This window comes from Asparagus officinalis, chromosome 9 (assembly GCF_001876935.1).
Source record: "Asparagus officinalis chromosome 9, Aspof.V1, whole genome shotgun sequence".
In the NCBI taxonomy this organism is placed as follows: domain Eukaryota; kingdom Viridiplantae; phylum Streptophyta; class Magnoliopsida; order Asparagales; family Asparagaceae; genus Asparagus; species Asparagus officinalis.
In genome coordinates, this window is record NC_033802.1 from 34459391 (window position 1) to 34477864 (window position 18474).

Below are 18474 nucleotides of genomic sequence, written 5' to 3' on the forward strand. Positions count from 1 at the left end.
AATCCTAAACCCAAATTAAAACCCTAAACCCCCAAATCCTAAACCATAGAATTGAGCATTTCTATGCTCTAAATGTTTAATTTCAACTACAACAAGAATAATTTTTCTAAATAAACCATTACAAATAGAGTTTAAACCCTAGAAATATATTTTTGAGAGAAAATCCTAGATTTCTACATGTTAAAAGAGGAGAGAAGGAAGAGAAATTACCTTATAGATCTTTCGCGATGAAATTCGACCGAAAAATAGGGTTGAAATCCAAGATCGGTGGCAACTAAGGGTTTGGGGGGGAGAAGAGCGACAGTTTTGAGGAGTGGGAGGGGGCTGGGAACCAAGGGTTGTGGGGGAAGAGTTGGGGGGGGGGGTATGATAGGCGGGTGGGCGACACAGACAAGAGTCATGATTAGCAACCCCGACTATTTTGTCCCTTAGCCATTTTTCCAACTCGTCAACTGAGGGTGTAAAGTCTCTGCTAAATGATCGGGGTTGGGAACCCCGACCAATTTAAACGTGTGCTAAATTAGCTGGGGTTTCGAACCTTGACTAATTTGGCTGGCAAATTACCAGTGGCGTCAAAAATAGTCGGGGTTGCCAACCCCGACTAATTAGAAACGCGTTAAAAAAACCGACTCACTTTCTGGCCATGGTGCTGACGTCACCAGAACGTGGGTCGATTTTTGTAATAAAAAATGGAAGGGGGTTGATTTATTTAAAAAAGTTTTCTTTGGGACTATTTTGAAATTTTCTTCGCTTCCCAAATCTTGGGTGCCATTCCGTTCATAGACTCTGTCGTGGACTCAAAACGTTGACCTCCAAAATGGACCACGAGTGTCACTTCACTCCTCTGGCAAAATTTCAACTGCAGCTCTGTATCAGTCGTTTTCTTCTCCACCGGAGGAAAAAGAACAGACTTTTTCAAGGGACCGATTTGCAGACTCTAAACCCTTAGAAAAACCCTAGCTCCACCGGAACCCTAAATCCCATCAAATCAGCCCCAAATGAGCGGCGGAAGCAGAAGAACAACTCGGATCCGGCCGAAGCCACCCGCGTCAGGATCCGAACCCGAACGGCCCTCGGCCGGCCGGCGAAGGGAGAGGAATCGAGATCACGGCCCGATCCGGTTGATGAACGTCAGGATCTGCACGCTTCTAGGGTTAGGGTTTGGATTCCTGGCCCTTTTGTTGGTTGGATTCTTTGTTTATTCTTCTGGTGGTGGATCGGAGGAGGAGTTGGCGGAGGCTAGGAAGCTGATGAGGGTTGTTACCCCGTTGCCAGCCCCGAAAATGATGGATCTTCCTCAGGTTTGTAAATTGATGGGTGATTTGATGGCATTGCTTATTTTTGTGGAAAAAATGTGAACTTTTTTAGTTTTAAATGGTTGAAGTTTCAAGGGGAGCACAAGGAGAGCTTGTACTGGGGAACTTACAGGCCCAACGTTTACCTTGGAATTCGTGCCAGGTAATTTTGTGCTCTAATAGTTAAAATTTTCCCGTGGGAGCATCTCCAACCCAAAAACCCAAAATAGTATAGTTTTTACGCTAAATTGGTGTAGTTTTTACACCAAATCGCTATTTCATCTCCAACCCATTACACCAAATTTTACACCAAAAAGAATAATCCTTTTATGATTCTTATCTTCTAAAATTATTATCTATTTAAAATATTTAACAAATTATATATTATATAATTATATAATACATTATATATAATTAATTATAAAAATATATTTTATGAATAAAATACAAATATAAAAATAATGCTTAATCAAGTTAAAATATTACTTTCATAAATTTATGTACTAATTTATGTGTAATTTTTTATTATAATACAACATAAATTTATTATTATAAAATATATTATTAAAATATTACTTTGTGTTATATTATTATTTATTATAAAAATAATATAAATTTATTATGAATTAGCACATATATTTATGTGTAATTATTTTTATTATAAAAATAATATAACTTTATTATTTATGTGTATTATTCTTTTTATCTAAATAATTAAAAGGCTAAAAAAACAAAAAAAAATTGTTGCGCCAAAGCTACAGTGCTGCGCCAAATCTGGCGCAGCACTGTAGCAATTATCAAATTGGCGCAATTTTTAGAGTTTAGTTGGAGGGGTCAAATCGCGTCAAAATGGGTTTTTAGAGTTCGGTTGGAGATGCTCTAAGGCCACTCTCTTTTTTCCTTCTTAGGGCTTGTTTGGTTCGCATCCTCAAGAAAATGGTAATGGAAATTAATCCTGAAAATCTATTTTAGTGCATTTCCGCGTATTTCCTAGAAGTATATTTTTTCTGTTTGTTTCACATGGAGATAATATGGTGAAATAGTATTTCTTTATTTTCTCTTCCTTGGTTCAAAAGTTTAAAAACAAGAGATCTGACGATATCTTTTGATTTCCTCAATTTTCTTTGTTTAACAGACAATAATAGATAATGGGAAATGTTGTAAACCCCCTTTTCTCCAATTCCCCCGACATCATCACCCAATATTTAATGCTAAAAGATTAGATTTCCAGCCAATTTCAGAGGTTTAAGCTCTGAAATTACATTTCCTAAAAAATCTACTTGGCAGGGTTCTTCTACCCACTATTTCCCAAAAATCAAGGATGAAACAAACACAAGAAAAAGAAATATTATCAACTTCAAAATCCGAGATAATGCTGGTATGCCACTGTAGATTTGTATTCGTGAACCACATGAGTGTAAACTTTAGTTGTTGATAATAACCTCATACATTTCAATTTGACGTATTTGTTGCCTTAGATTAAACATAAGTTCACTTTTGAAAGTTGAAACTTTAGTTATTGCTGTTTTAACCAAATGATCGAAAGATATTAGTAAAATTAAGACAACTATAAACTTGATAATGTAGGATCTAATCTAATACACATTAAAACACTAGAGGGGGGGGGGTTAAATAGTATTCTTTTAATAATTATACAAAGTAGATTATAAATTGCAAGAAAGATAACAACAATCACAGAAATTTATAATCACAAACACAAGCTTTTATACTGGTTCCACTTCTCCGGTGTACATCCAGTCCCCAAGCAAATTCCGTTTGAGAGTTCAAAAAAGCAAGCCTGACCAATTTATAAGACCATGCAAATTGTACACAATCTCTTCACCAAGAGATTACAACTATCACACCCGAAAGAACTTTCCTTGAATCAATAACAACAATTCCTATAAGCATTGAATGTGTAGTGATGTGCACCAGTGACTTTAGGAATGTTTTTAATCTTTGGAAATTGCCTAAAAACTTTGTATATAGGATGAAGATCAATGGCTATTTCAGATAACACTTTTTCTCAACACTTAGGTAAAAAATCTGAATTTTGAACTCTTGAGAATGCACGAATGTCAAAGCTTATGGATAGGAATTACTTGGTCCAAATTTCTGAACTTCTAACCTATTTATAGCCATTGAAAAGATAAGTTTTTAAAGCCAATTAACGGATCAAAAACGGCTATAAACAGTCACAAATTCAAACTTGAAATGTCAGAAAAATTATCTCTGTAGTCGACTATAACTTCTAGTAGTCAACTACATTGAGTTCAAACAAACTCTGTGAAGTAAGAATTTTTTTTAGTAGTCGACTACACTGTAATAACAAAAAGTCTGGAATTCAGGTTCAAAGCTTAGGGCATCTCCAACAGCTTCTCCAAAATTTTCTCCAAAATGGGGAAGTAAAAGTCATTCTCCAACTAATTTTTACACCAACTCCAACAGCTTTTTCATTTTAAAGAATCCCTTTTTTCCTCTAAAAATTTAGAGAATACTGCAGATTTGGGGAAGCTTCCCCATTTTTTTTCCTCCATCCCTAATTTGGGGAATGAGATGGGGAATCTGTTGGGCCAAAAACCTAACTAAATTCTCCAAAAGTGAGAAATAGGGAAGCTGTTGGAGATGCTCTTAGTAGTCGACTATACTGTATAGTAGTCGACTACACTGTAATCAACAGAAAGTTTAGAATTCTGGAATGACTCTTAATAGTGGACTATAATGCCTAGTAGTCGACTATTCTGTATTTTTACAAAATCTGAAAATTTGTCTAAGTTTTTATTAGTCGACTACACTGTATAGTAGTCGACTATACTGTTATTTGACAGAAACTTAATATTTTGATCAGTGTGCATCTAGTCGACTACAAATCTTATTGGTCGACTACTAAAGGGTAAAAATGATATAAATGAAGTATTTTGAGACCCATTATTTAACTATAAACTCTAATGGTTAACATATGAGATTTTTATTGTTAACCAACACACTAAGCATGAGTTAGTGTGTTCTAAACATTATGTGTGTGTATGTGTTGTGAGTGATCAAGGCTTGTACAATAATTCTAAGTGAAAAAAATGTAAAATTTACATTGTATATGTTTAAGCACTTCATCTTCTTTACTTCATATTGCCTTGAGCTCATCTTGCACTTTTGTCCACATATCTTGAGCTTATTTGAAGTTGATATCTGCATTGATATGTTTGTGCACAATAATACACATAGTGAATAAATTGTTATCATCAAAACTAAATCTTGGAGACATGATATCCAACATTCTCCATTTTTTTGATGATAACAAACAATTTATGCACATGTAAGTATATAACAAAAGAAATAAACATTTATAAGCATTATATACTTACCCCCTTGCACAAAAGCATATTAGAGCCTACAATTTGATTCTATATCATAGAATAGCATAATATTCGAATACTATTCTTCCCCTTTGTCATTAACAAAAAAAATTGAACATATATCCAACGTTTTAAATATCGGATGTCGGGTTCATGTCGGATGGCTGAAATCCATATCGGATAGCGGAAATCGGGGATATATCGGGGGACATTGACTAAATATCGGATTGTCATATCGGGTAGTGCGCATATGTATAATATCATGTCCTAAATGTAATCTAAGCATTCATAAATTCAATATAAGCATGCTTTATAAATTCTATAGACTAAACATATAAAAAGTAAATAATATATGGATTTGGATTCATAAATTCTTTCTATCGGGTTCATAAGGAACCCTTAAACATGAGAACGGGTCAAACGGGTTTGGGTATTTATCACTAAACCCAAACCCGATAACAAAAAACAAATCTTAAAAAAAGTACCATATCGGTCGATTTTTCAAAGCTAAAAAATAGGCCGATATGCCCGATATGACCCTGATATTTCCGATTTGGCCCTGAAAACCGATATACGAGTTGAAAACGTCCATGTCGTGTCGGTCAAGCCCTCAAACCGATATGTCGGCCGACATGTCCGACATGTCGGCCGATATTTAAAACCTTGCATATATCCTAAGCATGCAAATATTTCCTCTTCATGAGCTAATACTTCAAAAAGATCATCCAAATTGTGAACGTAGTCCATTACATCACCCATCCAAATTGAAAGGCAAAGACTTGCCATAAAGACCAAAAGTTTGATGATTTTCATTGTCACAATCTGTTTAGAATATATATAGCTCATGAACATTATATGTATAGAAAATTTTTCTAACACACTAAGCATGATAACACTAAGCATGATAACATAACACATTAAGCATGAGAACACTAAACAACATAGTAGCAACATAAAAACTTAGTAGCAACTTACAATGCATTACATAAATCTTAAACACACCAAACAACTAGCACATAGTTTTTGACACATAATTCAACAAACAAACAAACTAAGGACTTAATTGTTTTTGACACACAAACTGAAACTAGTCCAAGTGCTATATGATGCATGCAAAGTCTTCTAACTTGACGGGCCTAGAGGAGGTGGATGTCCTTGGAAATATACACTGAGCTTCAGATCCAAGTTATCCAACTTCTCGTTTATCTCTTCTTGATTTTTCAAAATACATGAGTTCTGAGCATAGAGTGCTTGTTGTCCAGTCACCAACTCAAGAATATGAGCAGACAAAGTGTTATATTGTTCATCAGAAAAGCATGAAGGTTCCGTTTGCATAGGTGATAGAATGTGGCTTGAAGAGGGTCCAACTTCATGAGAGGATTGTGATATGTCTTGGGGATTTGATTATTGTAGGGTGAGGCTCATCTTGGTGAAGTTCAAAGTTGGTTAATTTCATCCGAGTTAAGACATTGGAATCAAAGAGGTCGATAGAACGAATCATAGAATTTTCAGTTTCGAGTTCGACATGAAAAGCCTCAAAAATTCTAGTTAGAAAGACTTCAAATGGAAGAGATCCCTTAGGTAAAACTAAAAGATTTTCATAATAAACCTCAGCCCAATTCATTTTAATATTAGCCATAATAGCATATAGGGCCTTGGCTAAGTCATGTGATATAAAATGAAAACTCTCCTTTTTTCGGAAATAAATTGTAGGTAAGAATTCGGGCGATAAACCTAGGGATAGGCCTAAATTTATTGGAGTGATTCAGTAGTTTGCCATGTACGGGGCAAAAACATGATTTGAAAGTAAATTTTCATCCGCCATTTTGATACTTGGAAGACTAACACCTTGATAAGGAATTTTAAAATTTTTTCCTAGTTTATTAGTGGTTAAATTGATTTTAACTCCTTTCACAAGAGTGTTAAGAACATCCGATTGTCGATCAGTTTTAAGTCTAGTGATATTGATGTAAAATAGTTGGACCAAGAGAGGATAATGTGATTTTTTATTTTCAGAGGAAAATAGATCTAACAGTCAAACATTTGCAAAATAATCACTGAAATTGTGAGTGATAAAGTCATCAAATTTAACGAATTGACCGGGTAGTATTTCGAAAGTTTGATATTCTTTGAATTGAGCAAACAAAGAAGGGTCTTTTAGATATATTAAATAGTTTTCCACAATATTAGAAGGACCAGACCTAGGCCTTTTTGATCTAGACATGATTTAAGTTCGAAATTGAAAGGATCAAGTGAAGAAGACTTACCAAACTGTTGAAACCCTAGTTGATGTTAGTAGTTGGCTAATTGCAGTTGTAGTCAACTACTAAGTACTCAAAAACTCAGAAAAACAAGGAATTTGAGAGAAATTTGAAAAAAATTGTAGGAATGAAGATGCCCTAACCTTGTGAACGGATGAACTGATGAGGGAGAGGGGTTTGCTGTCGGTTTTGGGAATGTGAGGGAGTGGGTAGTTATTGATTTAGGGTAGTTTCTCTTATGTAAATAATCAATGGCTAGGATTAAATCAAAATTTCAAGTGTATGGTTGAGATTTGATCTAAATAGAGGTAGATTTAAGGCTAGGATTGATCAGGTAAATAATGAATGGTTGAGATCTATTTGACTTAAGTTTAATGGGTATTGGGTTTTGGGTTTGTTTGGTGAAGGATCCAATATGTTAAAACTGGTGAATGTAAAACTTGACAGTTTATGTAGTCGACTATAATGTAATGTAGTCGACTACACTATAATCGACATAAAGTTGTTTATCTGTTTTTGCTTCTAATTAGTCGACTCTTCCTATTAGTCGACTACTAAGAAATCAACAGAATGTGATATATGCAATGTTTGTGCATGTAGTCGACTATTCCTATTAGTCGACTACTAAGAAATCAACAGAATGTGATATATGCAATGTTTGTGCATGTAGTCGACTACTAACATAATTAGTCGACTATTAAGACTATGTATGCATATGTATTAATTTTAAAACTTAGTTTAAATCTTCAATTGAACATATATCTAATTCTCTTTTTAATTTAACATATATTTCTTCTTTTAATGGTTTTGTTAGAATATCTGCAATTTGTTTATCGGTTGAAATAAAATCTAAAGAAATATCACCTTTAAGCACATGATCACGTAAAAAATGATGTCTAATATCAATATATTTTGTATGTGAATATTGAATAGAATTTTTAGATAAATTAATGACACTAGTATTATCACACATTATGGAGGACGTGGGACAAACTATACCATAATCGGATAATGTTTGTTTTATCCATAGAACTTGAGCACATGCAAAACTTGCAGCAATATATTCTGATTCAGTTGTTGATAAAGATACTGAATTTTACTTTTTACTAAACCAAGATACATGTGAATGTCCTAAAAAGTGACATGTACCACTTGTACTTTTCCTATCGGATTTGCACCCGGCAAAATCGGCATCACTATATGGTATTAAATCAAATGTGCTATTCTTAGGATGAAATAAACCATAATCTGTTGTATCTTTAAGATATCTAAAATTTTTTTTCACAGTTTTAAGGTGTGACTCTTTAGGATTTGATTGAAATCTTGCACATAAGCAAATACTAAACATAATATCGGGTCTACTAGTAGTAATGTAAAGAAGTGATCCAATCATACCTTAATATAGCATTTGATCAACATTCTTATCATTTTCATCTTTATCAAGTAATGTAGTTGTACTCATTGGTGTTGGTTTGCTAGTAGTGTTGTCCAATCCAAAGCGTTTGAGTAATTCTTTAGCATATTTGTTTTGGTTGATGAAAATTCCTTCCTTATTGTTTTATTTGAAGTCCAAGGAAGAAGTTGAGTTCACCCATGTGACTCATTTCAAATTCATCCTGCATTGTCTTAGCAAACTCTTGACAAAGATCATTATTAGTAGAACCAAATATTATATCATCTACATATATTTGAATTAATAATATATCTTTATTTATTTTCTTAATATTAATAAATAGTGTAGAATCAACTTTCCCAATTTTAAATTTGAAAGATAAAAAAAATTCTTTAATCTATCATACCAAGCATGGGGTGCTTGTTTAAGACCATATAAAACTTTCTTAAGTTTGAAAACATGGTTTGAAAAATTTTCATGTTCAAAACCGGGAGGTTATTCTACAAAAACTTCTTCTTTAATAAAACCATTTAAAAATACGCTTTTAACATCCATTTGATATAATTTAAAATCCATAAGACATGCAAATGCAAGTAATATTCTAATTGATTCTAAACGAGCAACTGGTGCATATGTTTCATTATAATCAATACATTTTTCTTGATTATAACCTTGTGCAACCAATCTGGCTTTGTTTCTAATAACTTGACCAGATTCATCCAGTTTATTTCGAAATACCTATTTGGTTCCAATAATGGATTTATTTTGTGGTCTAGGCACAAGATTCCAAACGTTATTTCTTGTAAATTAGTTGAGTTTCTATTGCATAGCAATTATCCAAAAATCATCTTTACATGCTTCTTTAATATTTTTAGGTTCTATTGTAGAAACAAAAGCAACATAGGTAAATAAATTCAATTGTGATCTAGTTTGAACACCTTTAGAAATATCACCAATAATCAAATCACGAGGATGATTCCTAACATCTACATATGTTTTTGGTAAAACATTTATATCATTAGTATTGTCATCAACAATAGGGGATAGTTGAACAATATCATCATCATGATTATTATCGTTATTATTAGAATTTAAATTAGATTCATCAAAAGAAACATGCAAGTATTCTTCTATTGTAGAAGTCTTTTTATTATAAATTCTATAAGCTTTACTATGCGTAGAATAACCTACAAAAATACTTTCATCTGATTTAGAATCAAATTTGTCTAAGTTATCTTTTGTATTTAAAATATAGCATTTACATCCAAATACTTTAAAATAAGAAACTTTAGGAATGCGATTGTAGAATAATTCAAAACTTGTTTTATTTAAAATAGGTTTTAATAAAATTCTATTTTGAACATAACATGTAGTATTAATTGCTTCTGCCCAAAAATATTTTTGTAAATTAGACTCAACTAATATTGTTCTAGCACATTCTTGTAAAGTTTTGTTTTTCTTTTCAACAACTCCATTTTGTTGTGGAGTGTAAGGAAATGAAAATTCATGTGAAATACCATTTTTATTATAAAAATTAGAAAATAATTCATTTTCAAATGCACCACCATGATAACTTCTAATAGTGACAATAGTAGTGGATTTTTAATTTTTTTATCTTTTTACAAAATGTAGAAACCTCATCAAAAACATCATTCTTATGTTTTAAAAACATAACCCATGTATATCTTGAATAATCATCAACAATGATAAATGCATATCTACTTCCATTTAAAGATGCAATTCTAAAAAGACCAAATAGATCCATATGTAATAATTCTAATGGTCTACTTATAGAAACAACACCTTTAGATTTGAAAGAAGATTTATGCATTTTTCCTTGTTTACATGCGTCACAAAAATGATTTTTCTTATTTATAATTTTAGATAAGCCATTTACTAAATTATATTTAGAAATATGTGAAATATTTTCAAATTAATATGTCCATATCTTCTATGCCATAATAATGAATCATCTAAAGATGCAACTAAACAATGATCATTTGAATAAAAATTCATGGATAAAACATATATATCTTTCTTTCTAAAACCTTTAAACAAGATATTTGTTAAATCATGATCATATATAAGACATGAATCTTTTTAAATATGATTTTAAAATTTTTATCACATAGTTGATTTATACTTAGAAGATTGTATTTTAAACCATCTACTAGTAAAATATTATCTATTAGAGGTTTGTCAATGTTACCTACTGTTCCAATACCTATTACTTGACATTTGTTTTTATCTCCAAATGTAATTGTGCCTCCCTCTTTGTATTGAATTGAAGATAACATTTGAGAGTTTCCGGTTATGTGTTTGAAACATCCACTATCTAGTATCCACTTTTCTTTTTGAGGTACCTTGAAAAATAGACATTTAAGCATTGATACCCTTTTATGTTGGGTCCATTGGATTAGCACTTAGGATACCAAATCTACTTGGAATTAGGTTTCCCTTTGTTAACATAAATATAATTATGTGAATTGCATATATTTTTCTTAAAATTTGAAATATAAATATTTCTTTTATGCATACTAACATTTTTAGGCACCCAAATGAATATAGATAAAGCATGATTATTTTCAGCATGTATATTCCTTGTTAATGATGCATGAAATTTTCTAACATTGTTATTCATAGAAGATGATGCATGATTTGTACTAAAAATATTTTCATACTTCTTATGAACATATCCTAAACCAAATTTTTGACTAGAAGACTTTTGAAAAGATAACAAATCATTCAAGTCTTTTTTTCCTTTATTAAACTTGTTAAGAATAACTCTTCATATTTAAGTTTAAGTGAAGCCATACTCTTACCTAAATTTGAAATTTTATTTTTCATAACATTACATTAAGATTTAAGATAGATATTATTTTTAATTAATAACCTATTTTCAGAAAATAATTTGTCATTTAATTCCTTTAATTCTTCAATTTGTGAAGAATTGGAGGAAACTAACTCTAAGTTCAATCTATCATTTTTATTTTTTAATATCTTATAATTAGCATTTAAATCCTTAAACTTAATATAAAGTTCATTAAAAGCATCTAAAAATTCTTTATTGTCTAAAGAATCATTTACTTCATCTCGTGCCATGAAGTACATGTGAACGGATTCTTCTCTTTCTTCTTCTTCTTCGGAAGATGAATCGTCGCTATCATCCTAAGTCACCGCCATAGTCTTCTTCTTCTTAAACTTGTTAAAATTGTTGGAATTTGTGGACTTTGACTTTGACTTGAGTAGCGGACCATCCTTCTTTAAGTGACATGGCTTATTACAATTGAAACACAAAGAAGAGTCATTAGTATTCTTAAATTTATTTGATTTGAACTTACCTTTCTTAAGAAATCGTTTGAATTTCTCAGTAATCATTGCAATATCCTCATCATCTTCATCAGATTTATCGGTGTCAGAGGATGCATTGAAGGCAAGTATCTTCTTCTTCTTTGGTTCGTCATCCTTCTTTCTATCTTCAATTTGAACTTCATATGCCATCAAATTTCCAATAAGATTTTCTATGGTGAGAGTTGATAGATCGTTGGCTTCTTCAATCGTCGTAGTCTTATTCTCCCATTCTGGAGTTAGTGCTCTTAGGATTTTTCTTACCATCTCAACTTGAGTATATTCTTTGCCAAGTCCAATTAAGGAGTTAGTAATATCTGTAAACCTTGTGAACATCTTCGTGATGGATTCATTCTCTTTCATCTTAAATAGTTTAAACCTGTGAACAAGAACAAAAATTTTTGTTTCTTTAACTTTGTTAGTTCGTTCATGTGTTACCTCAGGAGTGTGCCAAATTTGATGTGCTGATGTAGATGTAGACACTCGATTGAATTCGTTCTTGTCCAAGGCACAAAACAATGCATTCATCGCCTTAGAGTCCAGATTTACATTTGTCCTTTGAACAACTGTCCATTCAGTGTAATGAGTGGTAGGCTTTGTAAATTTCGTCTCTACAATGTTCCATAGATCGTAGCTAAGAGATTGGAGATAGATCTTCATTCAACACTTTCAATAATTGTAGTTTGTGCCGTCAAAGAGAGGTGGTCGCTGTGTGGAATGTCCCTTTTTAAATTGTGATGTATTTGTTGTACTTGACGTTGTCATCTTTCACTTTGCTCTGATACTAAGTGTAGGATCTGATCTAATACACACTAAAACACTAGAGGGGGGTGAATAATATTCTTTTAATAATTATGCAAAGTAGATTATAAATTGTAAGAAAGATAGCAACAATCACAGAAATTTACAATCACAAACACAAGCTTTTATACTGGTTCCACCTCCTCGGTGTACATCCAGTCCCCAAGCAAATCCCGTTTGAGAGTTCCACTATAATTTTAAAAACTATTACAAAATTAAAAAGCAAATCTGACTAATTTGCAAGACCATGCAAATTGTACACAATTCTTCACCAAGAGATCACAACTCTCACACCCGAGAAAACTTTCCTTGAATCAATAACAACAATTCCTATAAACCTTGAATGTGTAGTGACGTGCACCAGTGGCTTTAGGAACGTTTTAATCTCTGGAAATTGCTTAAAAATTTTGTAATCGGATGAAGATCAATGGCTATTTCAGAGAACACTTTTTCTCAACACTTAGGCAAATAATCTGAATTTTGAACTCTTGAGAATGCACAAATGTTAAACCTTATGGATAGCAATTAATGGTGCAAATTTCTGAACTTCTAACCTATTTATTGCCCTTGAAAAGACAAGTTTTTAAAGCCAATTAACGGATCAAAAACGGCTATAAACATGATCAAATTCAAACTTGAAATGCCAGAAAAATTGTCTCTATAGTCGATTATAACTTCTAGTAGTCGACTACACTGAGTTCAAACAAACTCTGTAAAGTCAGGATTTTTCTTAGTAGTCGACTACACTGGTCATTGGTCGACTACACTGTAATAACAGAAAGTCTGGAATTCAGGTTCAAAGCTTAGTAGTCGACTATACTGTATACTATGTTACCCGGGTACTTCTATAATGAAGTCGTACCCGTATCGGACACGTACTCGACACTTTCCCGTACCCAAACTCCATGGACACTTCTTGAATATATGCATGCATTTATTACAACATGTACTCAATTATACGATATATGTGTTAATTTAAAACACTTGTCAAAGACTTCCTAGACGTAGAGCTTACACTTCACATCCCTCTTTTGAAACTAATGAGATACGGATCGGGTTCGTTTTAGTCCATACCAAAGTTCAAAACTATATAGTTAATGGGTCGTTTAGATGTCTAGTAATTTACAATTCATAATAATCAATATGATAAAAGAAACTCAAAAATATAATCGGAATTTTAATTCTAATGACACATGAAGCGGGAAAATTATATCTCATGTACATTATTAATTCAATATATATATGTAGCCGTGTCCCTGTACCCTACATTTTACAATTTTGCCGTGTCCCCTACCCGTACCTGCACCTGTACCAGAACACGTGTCCGTTTCCAGGCAACTTAGACTGTATAGTAGTCAACTAAGTTTAGAATTCTGGAATGACTCTTAGTAGTGGACTATAATGCCTAGTAGTCGACTACTCTGTATTTTTACAAAATCTGAAAATTTGTCTAAGTCTTTATTAGTCAACTACACTGTATAGTAGTTGACTATACTGTTATTTGACAGAAACTTAATATTTTGATCAGTGTGCATGTAGTCGACTACAAATCTTATTGGTCGACTACTAAGGGGTAAAAATGATATAAGTGAAGTATTTTGAGACTCATTATTTAACTATAAACTCTAATGGTTAACATATAGGATTTCTATTGTTAACCAACACACTAAGAGCAAGGGCAGCAAGCTCTGAAGGAGGCTCTCAAGGCTGACGTGGCCGTGGATGTTGGCAGCCCCCCCTCCAGCAAGCTCCTATCCCCTCCCAAGCCCCTCTCCTAAGCGCTTGCGGTGCTGACCTGGCTTTGGGGAGCTTCCGAGCTCCCAAGCGCTCCACAAATTTGTGGAGCGCTTGGGAGCTCCCAACTGGCCGGAGTTTAACAAAAATCCCCCCAACAATCTTTCACCTTCGCAGATCAGCCCAAAATTGAAGCAAAAATCATACCTTTTCGTCTCAAATCGATCCGATCGGCGGCGGCGGACTTCAGCAGATGGTCTTCATTCAAGACGGCTCCGATCGGCGGCGGCGGAGGATGCGGTGTTGGTGTTCGGGGTTGGGGAGCCAGAGATCCGCGGTGTTGGAGACGGTGTTGGTGTTCGGGGTTGGAAACGAAGAAGAAGGGGCGCTGATGGAGTTGGTGAAACGAAGAGGATTTGGTGATTTGGGGAAACGAAGATGAGTTGGGGAAGAAAAGAATGGGCGATGACGAAGATGATTTGGGGAAGATGAGCCAGAGTTTTTTTAATTTGCTGGGTTGAGTTTTATTTGGGTTTCACATCCGCAATTGAACAGTGGTAAAAATGCCTGTTAAATGTCCGTTGAGTGAAAAATACTACCGTTATGTGAAAAAATAACCGTTGAACAGTAAGAAAAACTCTATAAATTACAACAGTTAGAAATAAAATACAAGAGGTTTAAATATAATTGAAAGTAATGGGTAAAATATTAAAATAGAAGAGGGATTTTTTTGATATTGTTGGAGCTCCTAACTAGGAGCTTGTTGGAGCTCCATAAAAGAAGGAGTATCTCCCAAGGCTTACTTTTTTAATTTTTTATTCTAAAATGCTTGAGAGCTCTTGAGAGCTTGCTGACTAGGACTCCCAACTGGGAGCTTGCTGCACTTGCTCTAATCATGTGTTAGTGTGTTCTAAACATTATGTGTGTGTATATGTTGTGAGTGATCAAGGCTTGTACAATAATTCTAAGTAAAAAAAATGTAAAATTTACATTGTATATGTTTAAGCACTTCATCTTCTTTACTTCATATTGCCTTGAGCTCATCTTGTACTTTTGTTCACATATCATGAGCTTATTTGAAGTTGATATCTGTAGTTAGTGCATAATAATACACGTAGTGAATAAATTGTTATCATCAAAACTAAATCTTGTGGACATGATATCCAACAGATAAGTCATCTAGTGAGTAGATACACATTTTTCTTTAGTGATAATTCACCATTTTCTTAAATTTGCTACTATAATGTTGAGCACTTGCTGAAAGTATAAAATTTTAGACATGGGCATGTGGCCACTTGACAAGAGTCATGTTTAATAAGAATTCCGATAAGATGCAAGTTTGACCTTTCAGTAGAAGAGGAAAAGGTTTAAATGACTATATTTACCATACGGTACAGCTGTAGTATAAAGCACATTTTACATATTTCTAACTTTCTAGTGATAAATCCATTATTTCTATTTTTTGTCTTACATATGGACGATGAAAGCTCAAGAAGAGCCGTTCTGAATCAATATGATATAAGGTTTTACCCAAAGATTTAACCTTATATGTTATCTCTATTAATTAGGTACGGAAGAACTGATTAGGCACAGTTAGGATGTTTCATGGTGCATATAGTTTGCAGGTGATATCTGATTAGAAAATGAGCCTAGAAGAAATAATTTCCAAGAATAAAAAGTGAGGACCTGTTTGGTTATTTTCTTGAAATAGTAGGAGATCATTTCCTGGTCCAGAAATGTATTTCCATGAGTTTCCAAGTTTTTCTTAGAAAATGATATTTTTTTGTTTGTTTTAGCCGTGATAAATGGAGATAAATTGTTTGTCATAGAATTTGCTGGTTGATAATCAAAAAATAGGAAACCATAATGAAGAAAGCCAAACAAAAGCTCTCAATCTAATTATTTAATTGCGAAAATAATAGCTTTTCATCCAGGTTTCTTTAGAAGGGTGATGTAATGTGACATATCAAGAATCCCAAAGACCCCTTTCCAAGCGAAGCCAAACTTAGGAATAGGAAACAATTTGGAGAAAACTGATCGTTTTCCGTGTGTTAGGGGTGTTTTTTGATTTTTTGGGGTTTCCTACTCGAAACAAACATGCCCTAAAGAGAAACTTTGGAATTCAAAGCCTTTGGAAAATTGAACTGAAAGCTTGTAAAAGGACTATATAAATTGTATCTTTGGCCCAGAAAAAGAAGTAAGGAAGGAGCATATATTGCTTACGCAGCATCTCGATGATCAAGAAAACCTCAATTGGCATTAACCCGTGCAGGTTAAATTTTCCACCGAGATAATAACATCAAGGATGATATAGTTTATAATTAAAATGAAGTCAAGATAGTTGACTGGAGAAATTCTTCTACAGTAGGGATTGGCAATCAAATTCATTTTGTATCCTACAAGGTCCACTTAGAGGTCTATTATAAATGTGTATATCAACCTGAGTTCTCAAACCTACTAAGAAATATGGAATCAACTTGCGGATCCAAGAGTAATTAAATTATCAGATTTAGGGACAAAATTCTCATTATACTTACCATTTTCTATTAGATAACTAGAAAATCACATGATGTAAATTTGTAAATATGGATATTTAATTTAAATTCATATATGGAAAATGTTTCTTTATATATGATGCATAAATCTCTAATTTGAATATCTGGTTATAATGTTCTATTTGACAATCACTCATCGAGAGATAGATTCATAGATAGATGGACACAACTAGAGATTGAGACTCGTCTTTCAAGATCTATTTAAAAGCTAGACCAGAGAGAAATGGTAGTAAATTTTATGATCTTATAAATCTGAGGAATCAATGTACAATAAACAGTAAACAATGAAATATGTAAAATGCTCATATTTGATTTAATAAATCTATGAATATTGGGAAATCTTTGATTTCTCTTAAATGATCTTCGAAATCTAATTTAACTAAATAAGTAGACAAGTGGCTACCACATTATTTGATAATATTTTTTTATCAACTTTCACTCTTATCTAAAAAGGGAAAACTATATAAAAATAAGACCACATGATACACTATAATGCATGACAAGAAATATGTGTATCCATAAGGAGTTGCATGTTGCTTGTATTTTAAAAGTGGGGGAGAATTGGGTGGATGGTTGGGTGAATATTGGAAAATATTTTATTACTCTTAAAAGATCTTCGAAATCATGTTTAACTGAAGGCAAATAGCAACTGAATTTTTTAATAATATCTTTTAGTAACTTTCACACCTATTTAAGGGGGAAACTTATAGGAAAATGAGAATACATGCTACACTAGAAAATATGATAAGGAACATGTGTATCCATAAGAAGTAACATGTTATTTGTATCAAGAAAAGTGAGGTAGAATTGCGTGGATGGTTGGGGAATTTCCAATAAATGATGATAAGTGCGCTTGGTCAGGCTAAATGATTGAACTGCACTAAATGAAGCAATAAGGACTTGAGCTTGGCCAAAACAAACTGTGGGTGGAAGGGGTTAGGAATGATATCATAGTGATTCATACAGCCAATTTGAAAGGATCAAAGCTTTCTTCTTCTTGTTGTTTAATTTATGAGAATTTATGAGAATTTTATATTGTCCAAGCTAGCTGAATGTGGGATAACCACAAGGTAGAAACTATACTATTATCATTATTATTTAACCAATGCTGCAAGGAGATATCTGTTGCTTACTTATGTGAAGCATTGCATAACCTCCAGGTAATATTCATTAACAAAATTGTGATTTTTGTTAGTTCTATAGTAGATTCCCCGTTATGATAATGGAACTGAGCTTGAAAATTACCAGAAGTAATGGGTTTCATAGTTATTACACTCAATATTTATTTAGTTGCTTAGCTACCCCCGGGGAATAAGTTGGTATTGTCCTGCTAGCTTTAACTTTGACTTTAATAGTCAGTTCATAGCCGACAGTGAAAACCGAATAAGCAGCTTATGTGGAATTTATGTTGGCTTGCAATTGCTCAAGCTGAATTTGGGTTTTAGATATGGTTTTGAAATTGTCAAGGAATCACTGTTTTAAATATCGGCCGATAATCGATATTATCGGCCGAGTTATCGGATTTGGGAGCTCTCCGCTAGGATAAATTGGATTTTTAATCGGTTATCGTTTTTCTAGGTTTATCGGCGATTTATCGGCGTTATCGGCACTTATCGGCCGATAAGTAAGACTTTTTTATCGGGATTATCGGGATTATCGGCCCATTTTGACTAACATTATATTTTTTTCAAAGCTATGATGCAAGTTTCGCTTTCTACAATTGGTTAATGATTC

At 33.1% G+C, this 18474-nt stretch overlaps 1 protein-coding gene across 1 annotated transcript in view; it reads left to right on the top strand.

Annotated features, from left to right (window-relative positions):
• The window catches only part of LOC109823842 (mannosyl-oligosaccharide glucosidase GCS1-like), a 48640-nt gene continuing 31001 nt past the window's right edge, over nt 836–18474 (top strand). Inside the window, exons 1-2 of the mRNA XM_020390251.1 lie at nt 836–1301; nt 1385–1458. Coding sequence (XP_020245840.1) covers nt 999–1301; nt 1385–1458 — 377 coding nt within the window. The 5' untranslated portion in view covers nt 836–998. The remainder of the gene's footprint in view (nt 1302–1384; nt 1459–18474) is intronic.